The sequence below is a fragment of the Ctenocephalides felis genome, unplaced genomic scaffold (assembly GCF_003426905.1).
Source record: "Ctenocephalides felis isolate EL2017-DRISC unplaced genomic scaffold, ASM342690v1 CF-g0.4_SCAFFOLD_03573, whole genome shotgun sequence".
Taxonomy (NCBI): Eukaryota; Metazoa; Arthropoda; class Insecta; order Siphonaptera; family Pulicidae; genus Ctenocephalides; species Ctenocephalides felis.
The window spans coordinates 494,236-514,815 of NW_020539727.1; the positions used below are offsets into that span (position 1 = coordinate 494,236).

Sequence of the window (20,580 nt, forward strand, 5' to 3'; positions counted from 1 at the left end):
TTAAAGCGCCTGTCTAGTAACAGGAGATCGTGAGTTCGAATCTCGCCGGAGCCTTGAATTTTTATATTTTTGTATTCTGCCCTAAAGGAGCCTTGATTCTTGAGATTTTCACAATAGATTTTCCTCAAAATATTGTCGTTAACTTGAGTAAATCTGTTTGTGAGAACAAACGGCGCCGTGGCTTATTTGGTTAAAACGCCTATCTAGTAAACAGGAGATCGTGAGTTCGAATCTCGCCGGAGCCTTGAATTTGATTTCCTTGCGTTCTGTCCTGAAGGAGCCTGATTCTTGAGGTTTTTGCAAGAGATTTTCCTCAAAATATTGTCGTTAACTTGAGTAAATCTGTTATTCACAAAATATTGTGAGAAACAACGGCCTCAAAATATTGTCGTTAACTTGAGTAAATCTGTTTGTGAAAACAACGGCGCCGTGGCTTGAGATTTTCCTCAAAATATTGTCGTTAACTTGAGTAAATCTGTTTGTAAAAATAACGGCGCCGTGGCTAAGTTGGTTAAAGCGCCTGTCTAGTAAAACAGGAGATCGTGAGTTCGCCGGAGCCTTGGATTTGACTTTTTGTGTTCTGCCCTAAAGGAGCCTTGATTCTTGAGATTTTCCTCAAATATTGTCGTTAACTTGAGCAAATCTGCTTGTGAAAATAAAGGCGCCGTGGCTTAGTTGGTTAAAGCGCCTGTCTAGTAAACAGGAGATCGAGAGTTCGAATCTCGCCGGTGCCTTGATTGATTTTTTTGTGTTCTGTCCTAAAGGAGCCTTTTTTTATGATTTTATTGACATCTATTTAATAATATACAGTCATCCCTTATAACTAACTTAATCTGTTCTTACATTTTCAATAGTGATTAAAATAATAATAAATTCAAATTTCAATAATTTTAATTAGATTAAATAACTAGCTTAATTAAATTGATAATTTAACTTAGTTGTCTATAAATATTTTTAGCACTCAAATAAATATTTGGTTACATCTTTATATATACTCATGTTTTTCATAGCTAATATTATTGTCGTATTCGTTGGAAAAACTATATTTTTTGTTCTAGGCGTTGGTAAAGCGCTTTTCTTTGTGTTGTATATTTCTTGCATCGAAAAACAATGTGATCCGTATTTTCAGGCCCTCCCTTTTCGCAGTCGCACTCTTCGAACCTCGATAGTCCATCTCGTAGCCGAAAAGATCTATTTTTTGTGTGTCCAATTCGCATTCTTATGACGGTAGTGATGTGCATGCGGTTTTCTGTTATCTTTTGAAACCACGGTTTTGAATGCATATCTGAATTTATTTTGCGATATATTTTTCCTTTTCTTTGACTAATGTTGTCAAATATACTTTGCCATTTTTCTCTTTGTTCTTTCATGACTATTTTGTTGATATCTGCTGATAGAAGGCTGCTTATTTCGGTACCCAAATAACATCCCTCTTTGCCAGCTCGTCCGCCTTTTCATTTTCGGTTATTCCTGCATGTCCCTTCATTCACATAAATTTTAGGTCAAATCCTTTCCTTCTTAGACTCATAGTTTTATCTATTATTTCATATACTATTTTATTAGCTTTTTTGTAAGTTCTTTTTATAGCTTCTAGAGCTGATTTACAGTCAGATAGAATAACACTCTTTGTAATTTTTTCTTCTTCTATTAAATTTATTGCTATTTTGATGGCCGTCATCTCGGCAGTGAAACTAGAAGCACTTTCGGGCAATTTATATTTCTGTTCTATATTGAGTCGGGGCACATACACGGCACAACCAGCACCATCTTTCTTTGATCCATCCGTAAAAATAAGAGTGTAATTTGGATGTGTTTTATTTATTTCTTGTTTGAATATAAAGTTCATTTTGTCTCTTTGTATCAAAGGATTGTCAGTAATTTTATCTATTATTATGCTGTTTTGGTTTACCCACCTATATTCCAAAGGATAGCGGAATTGGCGATCTAGATCTTGCGCTATTAACTGTTTATATTTATTTATCCATAGGTAGCTACTCACTAAGATCGGGTTTTCTTTTCTGCTCCAATATGTATTTCCCTCACATAAATCCTTTAGATTATTCAATGTTTGTAACACTATTTTGTCGTTTCTGCTTACCTTCGATATTAAATATCTTTTTGATATTATTTCCCACCTTGATTCTAGAGGTAATTCTCCGGACTCTGCAAATAGTGTATTTATTGGTTGTACATTGGATGCAGCACAAACACGCACTGCATAGAACCCGTGGCTAGTTGGTCTAGGGGTATGATTTTGGCTTAGATAATAAATGTAAGTGGCAAATCACATGTAAAATGTGTTTATAGAGTATACCTCGTGGCTCGTTGGTCTAGGGGTATGATTTCCGCTTAGGGTGCGGGAGGTCCCGGGTTCAAATCCCGGACGAGCCCGTACTTTTCTTTAAATTCGGGCACATATTATTTACTACAATGTTGAACATTGGATGCAACACAAACACGCACTGGGTAGAACATCTGGTTCGTTGGTCTAGGGGTATGATTCCCGCTTTGGGTGGGGAGGTCCCGGGTTCAAATCCTGGACGAGCGCGGGCATTTCTTTCAATTCGAGCGCATATTATTTACTACAATGTTGTACATTGGATGCAACATGGGTTACAGATTAGTGTAGATATAAGTTCCATGTTAGAATAAGCAATGTTTCAGGATAAGTAATTATTAAATGTAAATATAGGTTAGTTAATTAAGTAACAAACAAACGCCTTCTCATTAGTAATATTTAAAGTAACTAGTCTCTTACAGGATCGCGACGTCACGGTAAGGTTGTAGAAAGACCGCGAATGTACAAACAATAATAATAAATTAGAGCATGACTAAAGGAGTATAGTAAATAAATGAAAGGATATTCATGACAAATAAAGAGGGGTCCATGACAATATATATATATATATATATATATATATATATATATAGTTCACCCCTACTATTATTAGCTTTACGACAAGGGTCTACGAGTGAAAATGTTAATTATTTATACCCTAGAATATTCAATAAAAATTGTTAATATCTAATAGTATTTCATGATTTTATTGTTAATCATATATATAGTTTATCCCTAGTATTATCAGCAATATGACAAGGGCCTATTGTAATTATTGTTTGTGCTATATATAATTTACTCCTATTATTATCAACAGCACAACAAGAGGCTCCGTGACGCAATTGGCTAGCGCATTCGGCTGCTAACCGAAATAGTATTTCATGATTTTATTGTTTATCATATGTATAGTTTACCCGTTGGGCTTTAACCAAAAGGTTGATAGATTGAACCCACCCGGGGGCGTACAATAATTGTTATTCATACCCATTATTGTTCAATAATTATAATTATCAGTTCGATTGTAGCAGCCGAGCGATTCACATCGAATAAATAAATCGTAAATAATTGCATAATGTCTTCCGAGTCGGATGGTCAGTGCGGCCGACCACCTGACCCAAACCTTTTTACCTGCCGCTCTGCGATTGGAGAGTCAACAGCAGATGCAAGAAACACTAGCTTAAATAGATTGAGTGACATGGATTTTTGTGATACTGAAAGTGTAATTAGTGTAGAAAATGAATCAGTTAGTAGTTGTGATTTGAATATTAAGAATAGTGTTAATGTTAATTATAAATATAATATCAACGATGTAAGTGCAGATAATAATAAAAGGGAAACGTTAGAACTAAAGGAATATAAAGGGGAAAACAGTAATTTAGCGTTAAATAACAGTGATACAACAATGGAAATAACAAAAGATCTAATAAGTGACGACAACAATATAAACGATCAAAATAAATCAAATGAAAGAGTTAATCCATTAAATAATTTGATACGTTTTGAAGGTTGCGATATGGGCCCTTACCCTAAAGTAACCTTGATTCTTGAGATTTGCACAAGAGATTTTCCTCCAAATATTGTCGTTAACTTGAGTAAATCTGTTTGTGAAAACAACGGCGCCGTGGCTTGAGATTTTCCTTAAAATATTGTAGTTAACTTGAGTAAAACTGTTTGTAAAAATAACGGCGCCGTGGCTTAGTTGGTTAAAGCGCCTGTCTAGTAAACAGGAGATCGTGAGTTCGAATCTCGCCGGAGCCTTGAATTTTTATATTTTTGTATTCTGCCCTAAAGGAGCCTTGATTCTTGAGATTTTCACAAGAGATTTTCCTCAAAATATTGTCGTTAACTTGAGTAAATCTGTTTGTGAGAACAACGGCGCCGTGGCTTATTTGGTTAAAACGCCTATCTAGTAAACAGGAGATCGTGAGTTCGAATCTCGCCGGAGCCTTGAATTTGATTTCCTTGCGTTTTGTCCTGAAGGAGCCTTGATTCTTGAGGTTTTTGCAAGAGATTTTCCTCAAAATATTGTCGTTAACTTGAGTAAATCTGTTATTCACAAAATATTGTGAAAACAACGGCCTCAAAATATTGTCGTTAACTTGAGTAAATCTGTTTGTGAAAACAACGGCGCCGTGGCTTGAGATTTTCCTCAAAATATTGTCGTTAACTTGAGTAAATCTGTTTGTAAAAATAACGGCGCCGTGGCTAAGTTGGTTAAAGCGCCTGTCTAGTAAACAGGAGATCGTGAGTTCGCCGGAGCCTTGGATTTGACTTTTTGTGTTCTGCCCTAAAGGAGCCTTGATTCTTGAGATTTTCCTCAAAATATTGTCGTTAACTTGAGCAAATCTGCTTGTGAAAATAAAGGCGCCGTGGCTTAGTTGGTTAAAGCGCCTGTCTAGTAAACAGGAGATCGAGAGTTCGAATCTCGCCGGTGCCTTGAATTTGATTTTTTTGTGTTCTGTCCTAAAGGAGCCTTTTTTTATGATTTTATTGACATCTATTTAATAATATACAGTCATCCCTTATAACTAACTTAATCTGTTCTTACATTTTCAATAGTGATTTAAATAATAATAAATTCAAATTTCAATAATTTTAATTAGATTAAATAACTAGCTTAATTAAATTGATAATTTAACTTAGTTGTCTATAAATATTTTTAGCACTCAAATAAATATTTGGTTACATCTTTATATATACTCATGTTTTTCATAGCTAATATTATTGTCGTATTCGTTGGAAAAACTATATTTTTTGTTCTAGGCGTTGGTAAAGCGCTTTTCTTTGTGTTGTATATTTCTTGCATCGAAAAACAATATGATCCGTATTTTCAGGCCCTCCCTTTTCGCAGTCGCACTCTTCGAACCTCGATAGTCCATCTCGTAGCCGAAAAGATCTATTTTTTGTGTGTCCAATTCGCATTCTTATGACGGTAGTGATGTGCATGCGGTTTTCTGTTATCTTTTGAAACCACGGTTTCGAATGCATATCTGAATTTATTTCGCGATATATTTTTCCTTTTCTTTGACTAATGTTGTCAAATATACTTTGCCATTTTTCTCTTTGTTCTTTCATGACTATTTTGTTGATATCTGCTGATAGAAGGCTGCTTATTTCGGTACCCAAATAACATCCCTCTTTGCCAGCTCGTCCGCCTTTTCATTTTCGGTTATTCCTGCATGTCCCTTCATTCACATAAATTTTAGGTCAAATCCTTTCCTTCTTAGACTCATAGTTTTATCTATTATTTCATATACTATTTTATTAGCTTTTTTGTAAGTTCTTTTTATAGCTTCTAGAGCTGATTTACAGTCAGATAGAATAACACTCTTTGTAATTTTTTCTTCTTCTATTAAATTTATTGCTATTTTGATGGCCGTCATCTCGGCAGTGAAACTAGAAGCACTTTCGGGCAATTTATATTTCTGTTCTATATTGAGTCGGGGTACATACACGGCACAACCAGCACCATCTTTCTTTGATCCATCCGTAAAAATAAGAGTGTAATTTGGATGTGTTTTATTTATTTCTTGTTTGAATATAAAGTTCATTTTGTCTCTTTGTATCAAAGGATTGTCAGTAATTTTATCTATTATTATGCTGTTTTGGTTTACCCACCTATATTCCAAAGGATAGCGGAATTGGCGATCTAGATCTTGCGCTATTAACTGTTTATATTTATTTATCCATAGGTAGCTACTCACTAAGATCGGGTTTTCTTTTCTGCTCCAATATGTATTTCCCTCACATAAATCCTTTAGATTATTCAATGTTTGTAACACTATTTTGTCGTTTCTGCTTACCTTCGATATTAAATATCTTTTTGATATTATTTCCCACCTTGATTCTAGAGGTAATTCTCCGGACTCTGCAAATAGTGTATTTATTGGTTGTACATTGGATGCAGCACAAACACGCACTGCATAGAACCCGTGGCTAGTTGGTCTAGGGGTATGATTTTGGCTTAGATAATAAATGTAAGTGGCAAATCATATGTAAAATGTGTTTATAGAGTATACCTCGTGGCTCGTTGGTCTAGGGGTATGATTTCCGCTTAGGGTGCGGGAGGTCCCGGGTTCAAATCCCGGACGAGCCCGTACTTTTCTTTAAATTCGGGCACATATTATTTACTACAATGTTGAACATTGGATGCAACACAAACACGCACTGGGTAGAACATGTGGTTCGTTGGTCTAGGGGTATGATTCCCGCTTTGGGTGGGGAGGTCCCGGGTTCAAATCCTGGACGAGCGCGGGCATTTCTTTCAATTCGAGCGCATATTATTTACTACAATGTTGTACATTGGATGCAACATGGGTTACAGATTAGTGTAGATATAAGTTCCATGTTAGAATAAGCAATGTTTTAGGATAAGTAATTATTAAATGTAAATATAGGTTAGTTAATTAAGTAACAAACAAACGCCTTCTCATTAGTAATATTTAAAGTATCTAGTCTCTTACAGGATCGCGACGTCACGGTAAGGTTGTAGAAAGACCGCGAATGTACAAACAATAATAATAAATTAGAGCATGACTAAAGGAGTATAGTAAATAAATGAAAGGATATTCATGACAAATAAAGAGGGGTCCATGACAATATATATATATATATATATATATATATATATAGTTCACCCCTACTATTATTAGCTTTACGACAAGGGTCTACGAGTGAAAATGTTAATTATTTATACCCTTATAGTATTTCATGATTTTATTGTTAATCATATATATAGTTTATCCCTAGTATTATCAGCAATATGACAAGGGCCTATTGTAATTATTGTTTGTGCTATATATAATTTACTCCTATTATTATCAACAGCACAACAAGAGGCTCCGTGACGCAATTGACTAGCGCATTCGGCTGCTAACCGAAATAGTATTGCATGATTTTATTGTTTATCATATGTATAGTTTACCCGTTGGGCTTTAACCAAAAGGTTGATGGATTGAACCCACCCGGGGGCGTACAATAATTGTTATTCATACCCATTATTGTTCAATAATTATAATTATCAGTTCGATTGTAGCAGCCGAGCGATTCACATCGAATAAATAAATCGTAAATAATTGCATAATGTCTTCCGAGTCGGATGGTCAGTGCGGCCGACCACCTGACCCAAACCTTTTTACCTGCCGCTCTGCGATTGGAGAGTCAACAGCAGATGCAAGAAACACTAGCTTAAATAGATTGAGTGACATGGATTTTTGTGATACTGAAAGTGTAATTAGTGTAGAAAATGAATCAGTTAGTAGTTGTGATTTGAATATTAAGAATAGTGTTAATGTTAATTATAAATATAATATCAACGATGTAAGTGCAGATAATAATAAAAGGGAAACGTTAGAACTAAAGGAAAATAAAGGGGAAAACAGTAATTTAGCGTTAAATAACAGTGATACAACAATGGAAATAACAAAAGATCTAATAAGTGACGACAACAATATAAACGATCAAAATAAATCAAATGAAAGAGTTAATCCATTAAATAATTTGATACGTTTTGAAGGTTGCGATATGGGCTCTTACACTATATTTGTTGAATCCAAGGACAAAAATATAGGCCGACTGCACCCGATGGCCTTGGGAAAAATCATACATAATGCAGGGGCATATTTCAAATTTGGTTTGACAGAAGTTTCGGTTATAGGAAAAAATAAAGTAAAGATGGAATTTAAAAGCGCCAGGGTGGCGAACAAAATTCTAGATGACAAAATTTTAGAAAAAAATAATCTGAAGGCATACATCCCGAAATACCTACTTGTAAGGCATGGCATAATATTTGATGTGGATGCCAATCTCTCAGAACAAGAAATTATAAACGCCATTGAAACAGATATTCCGATTATAGACGTGGTATGTTTAAGACCGAAAAATAATAATACAATAAAATACTCATCACAATGTGTCAAATTAACGTTTAGGGGCACAAGTTTACCGAATAAGGTAGCTATACATTCGGTAAAATGTGAGGTTCGACCGTTTGTACAGAAAGTGGTCCAATGCTACAAATGCTGTCGATTCAATCACGTTAAGGACCAATGTAGAGGAAAAGAGAGATGTATGAAATGTTCCGGAGAACATAATGCGAAAATATGTATAGCATCCAAATTTCTATGTGCGTTGTGCAATGGGGATCACCCTGCAAATGATAAAGAATGCACGGTATTTATTAAAAATAAAAAATTAAAGAAATTATGGCTTGGCAGAATCTAGCATACCATGAAGCCAGAAATATATTATATAAAGACAGCTATGCAAACAAGTCAAAAGCCGGATTCAGTTTCACGGGCAAAGATAAAGAATTTCCAGGTTTGTATGCAAAACCTGCATCTAGTACAGACAGCAAGATAACTAAAAATAGGTTCGACGCCCTTTCTGATTTAGAGGAGGAGGAGCAACCGGAATTTTTAAATCCGACAACCTTTCATAAACCTAAAAGAGCGACTTACAAAATTACCAAAAGCAATACTCCATTCAATTCTGGATCCTCAATAAAAAAACAGTCAGTGAAGGAACCTGTATCAAATAGAAATAACAAAACCGAATTTAACCTCAACCCAAGAAAAAGGTTAAAACCGAGCGTGGAACGTGAATCTGCAATAGTCGAAAATAATGTTGAAGCAATGTTCAACAAGATGGTTCATTAAATTTCTTAAACGAATTCATTGAAAAAATTAAACATATATACATTCCTAGTAGCGCTGAACATTATAACCTGTTGTCAGAAATACTAAACAAAATGATGAGGTCCAAAGTTGGACCCGACAAACAAGTTTGATTTGGCTGTGAGCACAGTATATTACGTATGGAAGCTTAAAATTATTTAGTGATAATAACTTAAAAAAAAAAAATAATAATAATAATGCTAAAAATTATTCAAATCAATATCAGATCTGTTTTTTCAAATAAGCTGCATCTAGAATCCTATTTAAACACCAACCATATAGATATCGTAATATTATCTGAAACATGGCTCAAAGATAATAATAGATTTCAGATATCTGGATACGCCTTTATATCAAAGAATAGGGAAGATGGTTATGGAGGAGTTGGAATACTTATCCACCGAAGATACCAATTTCAGACGTTAAATTTAAACAGTTTCATTACCAATAAAATTCAGATTTGTGGAATTAAGCTGGCCATACATAACATAACACTTAATATTGTGGCGATTTATTGTGCCCCCGGGCACAAGACAGGAACGGAATATTGGGTGTCGCTATTCCAGGAACTAAATCAACCGTTAATACTAGCAGGGGACTGTAATGCTCACCACATAAGTTTTGGAGGGTTAAAAAACAATAATGCAGGCATAAATCTTAGTGAAGCCATAAACTCAGAGGGTTTATGTCTTATGAATGACGGAACACCTACAATGATAAGAAGACACGATAGGAATCCTTCCGCGGTAGACTTAACAATATGCAGCCCATCAGTGATGATTAGGGCTGAATGGAGTGTATTAAATGAAACTCTAGGGTCTGATCATTTAGCAATTAGTATTAATGTTAAATTAGGCAATGATAATAAGTTTAAATACAATCATAGTCCAGTAAACAGATATCGGTGGAAAATTAAAGATGCAGATTGGTCAGGTTATGCGCAAACTGTAGACAGAATGTTGTCGAATACTAATCTCAACTCTAATCCGATGATTTCCTATTCCAAGTTTATTGAATGCATTAATAATGCAGCACTAATGAATATTCCAAAAACAAATCCGTATTTGGGTACGAAATATAGAAATAAATCAAATCCTTGGTGGGACGAGGAGTGCAACAAAGTGAAGAAAATAAAATCGGAAGCAATTAAGAAATACAAAGAAATACCAAACATAGACAATTATATAAAATACAAGCGAGCGGTAGCTAAGTGTCGATTTGTATTTAAAAAGAAAAAATACGATAAATGGACAGAGTTTTGTAACTCTTTCTCCAGAGACATGTCTTCACAACAAATCTGGCACCATGTAAAGGTCATGAAAAATGGAGCCACTCGAACCAATGCATTTCCTAATAACTTAGCTGATCAGTTTCTTAACTCACTTACTCCGGATACGGTAATTAATGACGTCAACATACAGGACATGGAAAAAAATGACGAATTAGAAGGTCCCTTTACCATTGATGAATTACATTTGGCACTAGAAAGGAATAATACTGCGCCGGGTAATGACAATATACATTACCCCATGCTAAGTAACCTATCAGATAAGGGAAAAAAAATTCTACTGAAGGTCTTCAACGACATCTGGACTAAAGAGATTGCTGTAAAAGACTGGAGGACATATATCACAATACCAGTTCTAAAGCCTAATAAGGATGCAACAAAAATAGAATCATATCGGCCGATTTCTCTAGCGTCATGTATGTCCAAAACATTCGAACGCTTAATGAAAAGAAGAATCGAGTGGTGGCTCGAGAATAAGAAGAAATTGCCAAGTTACATGCAAGGTTTCAGAAACAAAAGAGGCACGTATGATGTTCTAACTAGTTTCGTCTATGAAATTCACAACAACCTGGCCAAGAAAAATTGTGTATTGACTATCAACTTGGATTTGGAGAACGCATACAACAGGGTTCAAATACCGATTTTAATAAACATTCTATATGAATTAAAACTCCCTAAGAGATTTATTGTTCACATTTATCACTTATTGAAAGATCGAAAATTAGTCCTCAGATGTAAAGATACACATTATGGGCCACGGTATATGTCGGAAGGCTTACCTCAGGGTTCTGTCCTTAGTCCCTTGTTGTTCAACGTATACACGGCACACCTTCAAAATGAGATTGGCCAGGACGCTCGGATCATGCAATATGCAGATGATCTAATATTATCACATAGTGGAGTGTCATTAAATGATGTGATCAAAAAAATGGATCAGACCATGACGTCATTTGGAAAATGGACCACATCACTGGGATTTTCAATCTCCGAGAATAAAAGTGCAGTATCGTTTTTCACCAGACAAAGGAATTCTATTGCGATGGAGTCAATAAAATTAGGTAGATACACCTTAAAAATACAAACTACCACAAAATGTCTGGGTTTGACTATAGATAACAAATTACGATGGGGTCCACATTTGGAAAATCTGTCAAAAAATGTGAAGATGCATTAAATATCTTGAGAGTATTAAATCACATGATGTATGGCGCTGACGTGAAGGTTGCAATCAGGATATATAAACAGCTTATATTATCTAAACTTGATTATGGCTGCTTCATTTATGGGGATGCAAGTAAAAATCTACTACGCAAACTGGATACCCTGCAAAATAAAGCTATAAGGTATTGCCTGGGAGTTTTGCGTTCAACGCCCATTAACGCCTTACATGTGGAAGCACACATAATGCCTCTGCATTTGAGGAGGAAACTGTTAGCAACGAAATTCGTTATTGACAGAATAAGGTCCAACAACGTAGAGGTGATACAAAAAATTAGTAGTGCTAACAACTGTCAGAACAGACAATATTGGCAGAATAAGAAGAAACCTATACTTATGTCAGTGATCTCAGAAACTGAATACAAATGCAAGCCATTAGAAGAACAAAACAAAGCAACAAAATTCTACTTCAACTATGAAATCACGACTACAAACCTTCAAAATATCATACAGACGGAATTTTGTAATATATATAGCAGTCCAATTGATTGGGGGTATAGATTAGAAATTGAAGATAAAATTAAAAACACGTTTCCGGACTTCGAGGTTTTCTTCACAGATGGTTCAAAAGGTCCTGAGGGCGTAGGTGCTTGCATCTATCATCAGAACACTAACTTATATACTGAATATAAGTTAGATATAAATGCGTCGATTTATACAGCTGAAATGTACGCCATAAACAAATGTATTCGGAACATCGCCTCACTTAGCTTGGAGAAAGCCGTTGTATTCAGTGATAGCCGATCATCTTTAGAGAGCCTGCTATCTATAGGCAGGGACCCAAGTTTTTTAGTGTTAGATACTCTTAATCATATACATAACATACTCTCGAAAAGAAAATCCGTTTACTTAATTTGGATCAAGAGTCATATTGGAGTAACAGGGAATGAAGCTGCTGACAAAGGAGCAAAAGATGCAATAAACACGGGTATAATCGTAGAAGATGGAATATCCCACCAAGATATCAAAAACCTCTTTAAGGCAAAGATATACAAGGAGTGGCAATTGGAATTCCAAGAGTCAAGTCGTGAAAAATGACAGTTTTATGCAGCCATACAAGAACAAATTCCTGTCAGACCATGGTTCGACAAATTTACGAGGAGTCGTCATTTTTACTGCATTTTTAATCGTCTGAGAACCAATCACACCTTTACGCCTTTCCACTTGAATAGGATCGGAATTAACATCAATCCGTATTGTCATTGTCTTGGCGAAGTAAATAATGCAGATGCCAATCACCTAATTATGGAGTGTAGACATATGGAGGAAAAAAGAGAAAAACTATGGAATAAATTAACAAAACTGAGGATCCCACTTTCCACAAACCTGAGACTGATGTTGGCAGACACTGTAACTTATGATGCTATATACGAGTATATATGTGAAACTAGATTAATGGTATAGAGATTCAACATGTGTAATTAAAATTAGGTGTATATGTATATTGATGTGTCTTTGTGTATGTATATGCGTGTATATATATATATATGTATATATATATAGGTGTGTGAATGAGTATGTATGCATGTGGATTTATATATATATATGTATATTAGTCTTAATTTTTGTAGATGTGAAATTCTGTAGACAATGGCCAATGTACAAGCTTACAAAGCCAATAAAAAATAAACAAAAAAAAAAAAAAAAAAAAAAATTATAATTATCGTTTATGCTATATATAATTTACTCCTACTATTATCAACAGCGCGATAAGAGTCTCCGTGGCGCAGTTGGCTAGCGCGTTCGGCTATTAACACAAAGGTTGGTGGTTCGAGCCCACCCGGGGGCGTAAAGTAGTTATTGTTTATACTCTAGAATATTCAATGCATATTGTTTATACTCAATAGTATTTGATAATTATATTATTCATTTCTTTAAATTCGAGCATATATTATTCACTACAGTATTGTATATTGGATCGAGAACATATTATTTACAACAATGTTGTACATTAGTTCCAACACAAAACATGCACTGGATAAAATCCGTGGCTTGTTGGTCTAGGGTTATGATTTCGGCTTAGATATTAAACGTAAGTCGCAAATCATGTGTAAAATGTGTTTATTGTGTAGAACCCGTAGCATGTTGTACATTGGATGCAACACAAATACGAAGTGAGTACAACCTTTTGCTCGTTGGCCTAGGGGTATGATTCCCGCTTTGGGTGCGGGAGGTCCCGGGTTCAAATCCCGGACGAGCCCGAACATTTCTTTAAATTTGAGTGCCTATTATTTACTACAATGTTGTACATTGGATCCAACACAAACACGCAGTGGGCAGTCTAGGGCTCTGATTCCCGCTTTGGGTGCGGGAGATACCGGGATAAATACCGGACGAGCCCCGGACATATCTTTAAATTCGAGCACATATTATTTACTACAGTATTGTATATTGGACCGAAAACATATTAATTACAACAATGTTGTACATTGGTTCCAACACAAACACGCACTGAATAAAATTCGTGGCTTGTTGGTCTAGGGTTATGATTTCGGCCTCAAAATATTGTCGTTAACTTGAGTAAATCTGTTTGTGAAAACAACGGCGCCGTGGCTTGAGATTTACTTCAAAATATTGTCGTTAACTTGAGTAAATCTGATTGTGAAAATAACGGCGCCGTGGCTGAGTTGGTTAAAGCGCCTGTCTAGTAAACAGGAGATCGTGAGTTCGAATCTCGCCGGAGCCTTGGATTTGACTTTTTGTGTTCTGCCCTAAAAGAGCCTTGATTCTTGAGATTTTACTCAAAATATTGTCGTTAACTTGAGCAAATCTGCTTGTGAAAATAAAGGCGCCGTGGCTTAGTTGGTTGAAGCGCCTGTCTAGTAAACAGGAGATCGTGAGTTCGAATCTCGCCGGAGCCTTGGATTTGATTTTCTTTTTTGAAGACTCCTAGAGGAGCCTTGATTCTTGGGATTTTCCTCAAAATATTGTCGTTAACTTGAGTAAATCTGTTTGTGAAAACAACGGCGCCGTGGCTTAGTTGGTTAAAGCGCCTGTCTAGTAAACCGGAGATCGTGAGTTCGAATCTCGCCGGTGCCTTGAATTTGATTTTTTTGTGTTCTGTCCTAAAGGAGCCTTGATTCTTGAGATTTTCACAAGAGACTTTCCTCAAAATATTGTCGTCAACTTGATTAAATCCATTTGCAAGAACAACGGCGCCGTGGCTTAGTTGGTTAAAGCGCCTGTCTAGTAAACAGGAGATCCTGAGTTCGAATCTCGCCGGAGCATTGCACTTGATTTTTTTGTGTTCTACCCTAAAGTAACCTTGATTCTTGAGATTTGCACAAGAGATTTTCCTCCAAATATTGTCGTTAACTTGAGTAAATCTGTTTGTGAAAACAACGGCGCCGTGGCTTGAGATTTTCCTTAAAATATTGTAGTTAACTTGAGTAAATCTGTTTGTAAAAATAACGGCGCCGTGGCTTAGTTGGTTAAAGCGCCTGTCTAGTAAACAGGAGATCGTGAGTTCGAATCTCGCCGGAGCCTTGGATTTGATTTTTTTGTGTTCTGCCCTAAAGGAGCCTTGATTCTTGAGAATTTCACAAGAGATTTTCCTCAAAATATTGTTAACTTGATTAAATCCATGTGGATGAACAACGGCGCCGTGGCTTAGTTGGTTAAAGCGCTTGTCTAGTAAACAGGAGATCGTGAGTTCGAGTCTCGCCGGAGCCTTGAATTTGATTTTTTTGTGTTCTGCCCTAAAGAAGCCTTGATTTTTGAGATTTTCCTCAAAATATTGTCGTTAACTTGAGTAAATCTGTTCGTGAAAACAACGGCGCCGTGGCTTAGTTGGTTAAAGCGCCTGTCTAGTAAACAGGAGATCGTGAGTTCGAATCTCGCCGGAGCCTTGAATTTGATATTTTTGTATTCTGCCCTAAAGGAGCCTTGATTCTTGAGATTTTCACAAAAGATTTTCCTCAAAATATTGTCGTTAACTTGAGTAAATCTGTTTGTAAGAACAACGGCGCCGTGGCTTATTTGGTTAAAACGCCTATCTAGTAAACAGGAGATCGTGAGTTCGAATCTCGCCGGAGCCTTGAATTTGATTTCTTTGCGTTCTGTCCTAAAGGAGCCTTGATTCTTGAGGTTTTCGCAAGAGATTTTCCTCAAAATATTGTCGTAAACTTGAGTAAATCTGTTATTCACAAAATATTGTGAAAACAACGGCCTCAAAATATTGTCGTTAACTTGAGTAAATCCGTTTGTGAAAACAACGGCGCCGTGGCTTGAGATTTTCCTCAAAATATTGTCGTTAACTTGAGTAAATCTGTTTGTGAAAACAACGGCGCCGTGGCTTGGTTGGTTAAAGCGCCTATCTAGTAAACAGAAGATCGTGAGTTCGAATCTCGCCGGAGTATTTGATTTTTTTGTGTTCTGCCGTGAAGGAGCTTTGATTCTTGAGATTTTCCTCAAAATATTGTCGTTAACTTGAGTAAATCTGTTTGTAAAAACAACGGCGCCGTGGCTTAGTTGCTTAAAGCGCCTGTCTAGTAAACAGGAGATCCTGAGTTCGAACCTCGCCGGAGCATTGCATTTGATTTTTTTGTGTTCTACCCTAAAGTAACCTTGATTCTTGAGATTTGCACAAGAGATTTTCCTTCAAATATTGTCGTTAACTTGAGTAAATCTGTTTGTGAAAACAACGGCGCCGTGGCTTGAGATTTTCCTTAAAATATTGTCGTTAACTTGAGCAAATCTGCTTGTGAAAATAAAGGCGCCGTGGCTTAGTTGGTTAAAGCGCCTGTCTAGTAAACAGGAGATCGTGAGTTCGAATCTCGCCGGAGCCTTGGATTTGATTTTCTTTTTTGAAGACTCCTAAAGGAGCCTTCATTCTTGGGATTTTCCTCAAAATATTGTCGTTAACTTGAGTAAATCTGTTTGTAAAAACAACGGCGCCGTGGCTTAGTTGGTTAAAGCGCCTGTCTAGTAAACCGGAGGTCGTGAGTTCGAATCTCGCCGGTGCCTTGAATTTGATTTTTTTGTGTTCTGTCCTAAAGGAGCCTTGATTCTTAAGATTTTCACAAGAGACTTTCCTCAAAATATTGTCGTCAACTTGATTAAATCCATTTGCAAGAACAACGGCGCCGTGGCTTAGTAGGTTAAAGCGCCTGTCTAGTAAACAGGAGATCGTGAGTTCGAATCTCGCCGGAGTATTTGATTTTTTTTGTGTTCTGCCGTAAAGGAGCCTTGATTCTTGAGATTTTCCTCAAAATATTGTCGTTAACTTGAGTAAATCTGTTGGTAAAAACAACGGCGCCATGGCTTAGTGGGTTAAAGCGCCTGTCTAATAAACAGGAAATCCTGAGTTCGAATCTCGCCGGAGCCTTGGATTTGATTTTTTTGTGTGTCTCTGCCCTAAAGGAACCTTGATTCTTGAGATTTTCCTCAAAATATTGTCGTTAACTTCAGTAAATCTGTTTGTAAAAACAACGGCGCCGTGGCTTAGTTGGTTAAAGCGCCTGTCTAGTAAACAGGAAATCGTGAGTTCGAATCTCGCCGGAGCCTTGAATTTGATTTTTTTGTGTTCTGCCCTAAAGGAACCTTAATTTTTGAGATTTTCCTCAAAATATTGTCATTAACTTGAGTAAATCTGTTCGTGAGAACAACGGCGCCTTGGCTTAGTTGGTTAAAGCGCTTGTCTAGTAAACAGGAGATCGTGAGTTCGAATCTCGCCGGAGCCTTGAATTTGATTTTTTTGTATTCTGCCCTAAAGGAGCCTTGGCACAAAAACATGCACTGGATAGAATCCGTGGCTTGTTGGTTTAGGGTTATGATTTCGGCTTAGATATTAAACGTACGAGTAAGTCGCAAATCATGTGTAAAATGTGTTTATTGTGTACTCGTTGGCCTAGGGTTATGATTCCCGCTTTGGGTGCGGGAGGTCCCGGGTTCAAATCCCGGACGAGCCCGGACATTTCTTTAAATTTGAGTGCCTATTATTTACTACAATGTTGTACATTGGATCCAACACAAACACGCAGTGGGCAGTCTAGGGCTCTGATTCTCGCTTTGGGTGCGGGAGATACCGGGATAAATACCGGACGAGCCCCGGACATATCTTTAAATTTGAGCACATATTATTTACTACAGTATTGTATATTGGACCGAAAACATATTAATTACAACAATGTTGTACATTGGTTCCAACACAAACACGCACTGAATAAAACTCGTGGCTTGTTGGTCTAGGGTTATGATTTCGGCCTCAAAATATTGTCGTTAACTTGAGTAAATCTGTTTGTGAAAACAACGGCGCCGTGGCTTGAGATTTACCTCAAAATATTGTCGTTAACTTGAGTAAATCTGATTGTAAAAATAACGGCGCCGTGGCTGAGTTGGTTAAAGCGCCTGTCTAGTAAACAGGAGATCGTGAGTTCGAATCTCGCCGGAGCCTTGGATTTGACTTTTTGTGTTCTGCCCTAAACGAGCCTTGATTCTTGAGATTTTCCTCAAAATATTGTCGTTAACTTGAGTAAATCTGCTTGTAAAAACAACGGCGCCGTGGCTTAGTTGGTTAAAGCGCCTGTCTAGTAAACCGGAGATCGTGAGTTCGAATCTAGCCGGTGCCTTGAATTTGATTTTTTTGTGTTCTGTCCTAAAGGAGCCTTGATTCTTAAGATTTTCACAAGAGACTTTCCTTAAAATATTGTCGTCAACTTGATTAAATCCATTTGCAAGAACAACGGCGCCGTGGCTTAGTATGTTAAAGCGCCTGTCTAGTAAACAGGAGATCGTGAGTTCGAATCTCGCCGGAGTATTTGATTTTTTTTGTGTTCTGCCGTAAAGGAGCCTTGATTCTTGAGATTTTCCTCAAAATATTGTCGTTAACTTGAGTAAATCTGTTGGTAAAAACAACGGCGCCATGGCTTAGTGGGTTAAAGCGCCTGTCTAATAAACAGGAAATCCTGAGTTCGAATCTCGCCGGAGCCTTGGATTTGATTTTTTTGTGTTCTGCCCTAAAGGAACCTTGATTCTTGAGATTTTCCTCAAAATATTGTCGTTAACTTCAGTAAATCTGTTTGTCAAAACAACGGCGCCGTGGCTTAGTTGGTTAAAGCGCCTGTCTAGTAAACAGAAAATCGTGAGTTCGAATCTCGCCGGAGCCTTGAATTTGATTTTTTTGTGTTCTGCCCTAAAGGAACCTTGATTTTTGAGATTTTCCTCAAAATATTGTCGTTAACTTGAGTAAATCTGTTCGTGAGAACAACGGCGCCGTGGCTTAGTTGGTTAAAGCGCTTGTCTAGTAAACAGGAGATCGTGAGTTCGAATCTCGCCGGAGCCTTGAATTTGATTTTTTTGTATTCTGCCCTAAAGGAGCCTTGGCTTAGTTGGTTAAAGCGCTTGTCTAGTAAACAGGAGATCGTGAGTTCGAATCTCGCCGGAGCCTTGAATTTGATTTTTTTTGTATTCTGCCCTAAAGGAGCCTTGATTCTTGAGATTTTCACAAGAGATTTTCCTCAAAATATTGTCGTTAACTTGAGTAAATCTGTTTGTAAAAACAACGGCGCCGTGGCTTAGTTGGTTAAAGCGCCTGTCTAGTAAACAGGAGATCCTGAGTTCGAATCTCGCCGGAGCATTGCACTTGATTTTTTTGTGTTCTACCCTAAAGTAACCTTGATTCTTGAGATTTGCACAAGAGATTTTCCTCCAAATATTGTCGCTAACTTGAGTAACTGTTTGTGAAAACAAGGGCGCCGTGGCTTGAAATATTGTAGTTAACTTGAGTAAATCTGTTTGTAAAAATAACGGCGCCGTGGCTTAGTTGGTTAAAGCGCCTGTCTAGTAAACAGGAGATCGTGAGTTCGAATCTCGCCGGAGCCTTGGATTTGATTTTTTTGTGTTCTGCCCTAAAGGAGCCTTGATTCTTGAGAATTTCACAAAAGATTTTCCTCAAAATATTGTTAACTTGATTAAATCCATGTGGATGAACAACGGCGCCGTGGCTTAGTTGGTTAAAGCGCTTGTCTAGTAAACAGGAGATCGTGAGTTCGAGTCTCGCCGGAGCCTTGAACTTGATTTTTTTGTGTTCTGCCCTAAAGAAGCCTTGATTTTTGAAATTTTCCTCAAAATATTGTCGTTAACTTGAGTAAATCTGTTCGTGAAAACAACGGCGCCGTGGCTTAGTTGGTTAAAGCGCCTGTCTAGTAAACAGGAGATCGTGAGTTCGAATCTCGCCGGAGCCTTGAATTTGATATTTTTGTATTCTGCCCTAAAGGAGCTTTGATTCTTGAGATTTTCCTCAAAATATTGTCGTTAACTTGAGTAAATCTGTTTTAAAAACAACGGCGCCGTGGCTTGGTTGGTTAAAGCGCCTATCTAGTAAACAGAAGATCGTGAGTTCGAATCTCGCCGGAGTATTTGATTTTTTTGTGTTCTGCCGTAAAGGAGCTTTGATTCTTGAGATTTTCCTCAAAATATTGTCGTTAACTTGAGTAAATCTGTTTGTAAAAACAACGGCGCCGTGGCTTAGTTGGTTAAAGCGCCTGTCTAGTAAACAGGAGATCCTGAGTTCGAATCTCGCCGGAGCATTGCACTTGATTTTTTTGTGTTCTACCTAAGTAACCTTGATTCTTGAGATTTGCACAAGAGATTTTCCTCCAAATATTGTCGTTAACTTGAGTAAATCTGTTTGTGAAAACAACGGCGCCGTGGCTTGAGATTTTCCTTAAAATATTGTAGTTAACTTGAGTAAATCTGTTTGTAAAAATAACGGCGCCGTGGCTTAGTTGGTTCAAGCGCCTGTCTAGTAAACAGGAGATCGTGAGTTCGAATCTCGCCGGAGCCTTGGATTTGATTTTTTGTGTTCTGCCTAAAGGAGCCTCCCTGATTCTTGAGAATTTCACAGGAGATTTTCCTCAAAATATTGTTAACTTGATTAAATCCATGTGGATGAACAACGGCGCCGTGGCTTAGTTGGTTAAAGCGCTTGTCTAGTAAACAGAAGACCGTGAGTTCAAGTCTCGCCGGAGCCTTGAATTTGATTTTTTTGTGTTCTGCCCTAAAGAAGCCTTGATTTTTGAGATTTTCCTCAAAATATTGTCGTTAACTTGAGTAAATCTGTT

General features: G+C 37.1%; 1 protein-coding gene and 21 non-coding genes across 22 annotated transcripts; all 22 read left to right on the forward strand.

The window, feature by feature from the left end:
- Window positions 1-660: 660 nt before the first annotated feature.
- Window positions 661-734, forward strand: Trnat-agu. Its single transcript has one exon. It is a non-coding gene; the product is annotated as a tRNA-Thr (tRNA).
- A 1,585-nt stretch (window positions 735-2,319) lies between these two features.
- On the forward strand, window positions 2,320-2,391 carry Trnap-agg. Its single transcript has one exon. It is a non-coding gene; the product is annotated as a tRNA-Pro (tRNA).
- Window positions 2,392-4,022: 1,631 nt separating this feature from the next.
- Window positions 4,023-4,096, forward strand: Trnat-agu. The gene has a single exon. It is a non-coding gene; the product is annotated as a tRNA-Thr (tRNA).
- Window positions 4,097-4,701: 605 nt separating this feature from the next.
- Trnat-agu lies at window positions 4,702-4,775 on the forward strand. Its single transcript has one exon. It is a non-coding gene; the product is annotated as a tRNA-Thr (tRNA).
- Window positions 4,776-6,362: 1,587 nt separating this feature from the next.
- Trnap-agg lies at window positions 6,363-6,434 on the forward strand. Its single transcript has one exon. It is a non-coding gene; the product is annotated as a tRNA-Pro (tRNA).
- A 986-nt stretch (window positions 6,435-7,420) lies between these two features.
- LOC113389262 lies at window positions 7,421-8,994 on the forward strand. The gene is made up of 2 exons (XM_026626316.1): window positions 7,421-8,509; window positions 8,554-8,994. The coding sequence occupies exons 1-2, from the start codon at window positions 7,421-7,423 to the stop codon at window positions 8,992-8,994; spliced, it is 1,530 nt and encodes a 509-aa protein (XP_026482101.1).
- Window positions 8,995-13,233: 4,239 nt separating this feature from the next.
- Window positions 13,234-13,307, forward strand: Trnan-auu. The gene has a single exon. It is a non-coding gene; the product is annotated as a tRNA-Asn (tRNA).
- A 340-nt stretch (window positions 13,308-13,647) lies between these two features.
- Window positions 13,648-13,719, forward strand: Trnap-ugg. Its single transcript has one exon. It is a non-coding gene; the product is annotated as a tRNA-Pro (tRNA).
- Window positions 13,720-14,130: 411 nt separating this feature from the next.
- On the forward strand, window positions 14,131-14,204 carry Trnat-agu. The gene has a single exon. It is a non-coding gene; the product is annotated as a tRNA-Thr (tRNA).
- Window positions 14,205-14,483: 279 nt separating this feature from the next.
- Trnat-agu lies at window positions 14,484-14,557 on the forward strand. The gene has a single exon. It is a non-coding gene; the product is annotated as a tRNA-Thr (tRNA).
- A 373-nt stretch (window positions 14,558-14,930) lies between these two features.
- Trnat-agu lies at window positions 14,931-15,004 on the forward strand. Its single transcript has one exon. It is a non-coding gene; the product is annotated as a tRNA-Thr (tRNA).
- Window positions 15,005-15,116: 112 nt separating this feature from the next.
- Trnat-agu lies at window positions 15,117-15,190 on the forward strand. Its single transcript has one exon. It is a non-coding gene; the product is annotated as a tRNA-Thr (tRNA).
- A 102-nt stretch (window positions 15,191-15,292) lies between these two features.
- On the forward strand, window positions 15,293-15,366 carry Trnat-agu. The gene has a single exon. It is a non-coding gene; the product is annotated as a tRNA-Thr (tRNA).
- An 865-nt stretch (window positions 15,367-16,231) lies between these two features.
- Window positions 16,232-16,305, forward strand: Trnat-agu. The gene has a single exon. It is a non-coding gene; the product is annotated as a tRNA-Thr (tRNA).
- A 104-nt stretch (window positions 16,306-16,409) lies between these two features.
- On the forward strand, window positions 16,410-16,483 carry Trnat-agu. Its single transcript has one exon. It is a non-coding gene; the product is annotated as a tRNA-Thr (tRNA).
- A 466-nt stretch (window positions 16,484-16,949) lies between these two features.
- Window positions 16,950-17,023, forward strand: Trnat-agu. Its single transcript has one exon. It is a non-coding gene; the product is annotated as a tRNA-Thr (tRNA).
- An 815-nt stretch (window positions 17,024-17,838) lies between these two features.
- Window positions 17,839-17,912, forward strand: Trnat-agu. Its single transcript has one exon. It is a non-coding gene; the product is annotated as a tRNA-Thr (tRNA).
- An 814-nt stretch (window positions 17,913-18,726) lies between these two features.
- Window positions 18,727-18,800, forward strand: Trnat-agu. The gene has a single exon. It is a non-coding gene; the product is annotated as a tRNA-Thr (tRNA).
- Window positions 18,801-19,265: 465 nt separating this feature from the next.
- On the forward strand, window positions 19,266-19,339 carry Trnat-agu. The gene has a single exon. It is a non-coding gene; the product is annotated as a tRNA-Thr (tRNA).
- A 112-nt stretch (window positions 19,340-19,451) lies between these two features.
- Trnat-agu lies at window positions 19,452-19,525 on the forward strand. The gene has a single exon. It is a non-coding gene; the product is annotated as a tRNA-Thr (tRNA).
- A 102-nt stretch (window positions 19,526-19,627) lies between these two features.
- Trnat-agu lies at window positions 19,628-19,701 on the forward strand. Its single transcript has one exon. It is a non-coding gene; the product is annotated as a tRNA-Thr (tRNA).
- A 528-nt stretch (window positions 19,702-20,229) lies between these two features.
- On the forward strand, window positions 20,230-20,303 carry Trnat-agu. Its single transcript has one exon. It is a non-coding gene; the product is annotated as a tRNA-Thr (tRNA).
- The last annotated feature ends 277 nt before the right edge of the window (window positions 20,304-20,580 follow it).

Bases quoted from the DNA above. Each gene is read 5' to 3' on its own strand.
- LOC113389262 (XM_026626316.1), top strand. From the start codon at position 7,421: ATGTCTTCCGAGTCGGATGGTCAGTGCGGCCGACCACCTGACCCAAAC. The intron at 8,510-8,553 runs GTATTTATTAAA...ATGGCTTGGCAG, and splicing joins CAAATGATAAAGAATGCACG to AATCTAGCATACCATGAAGC.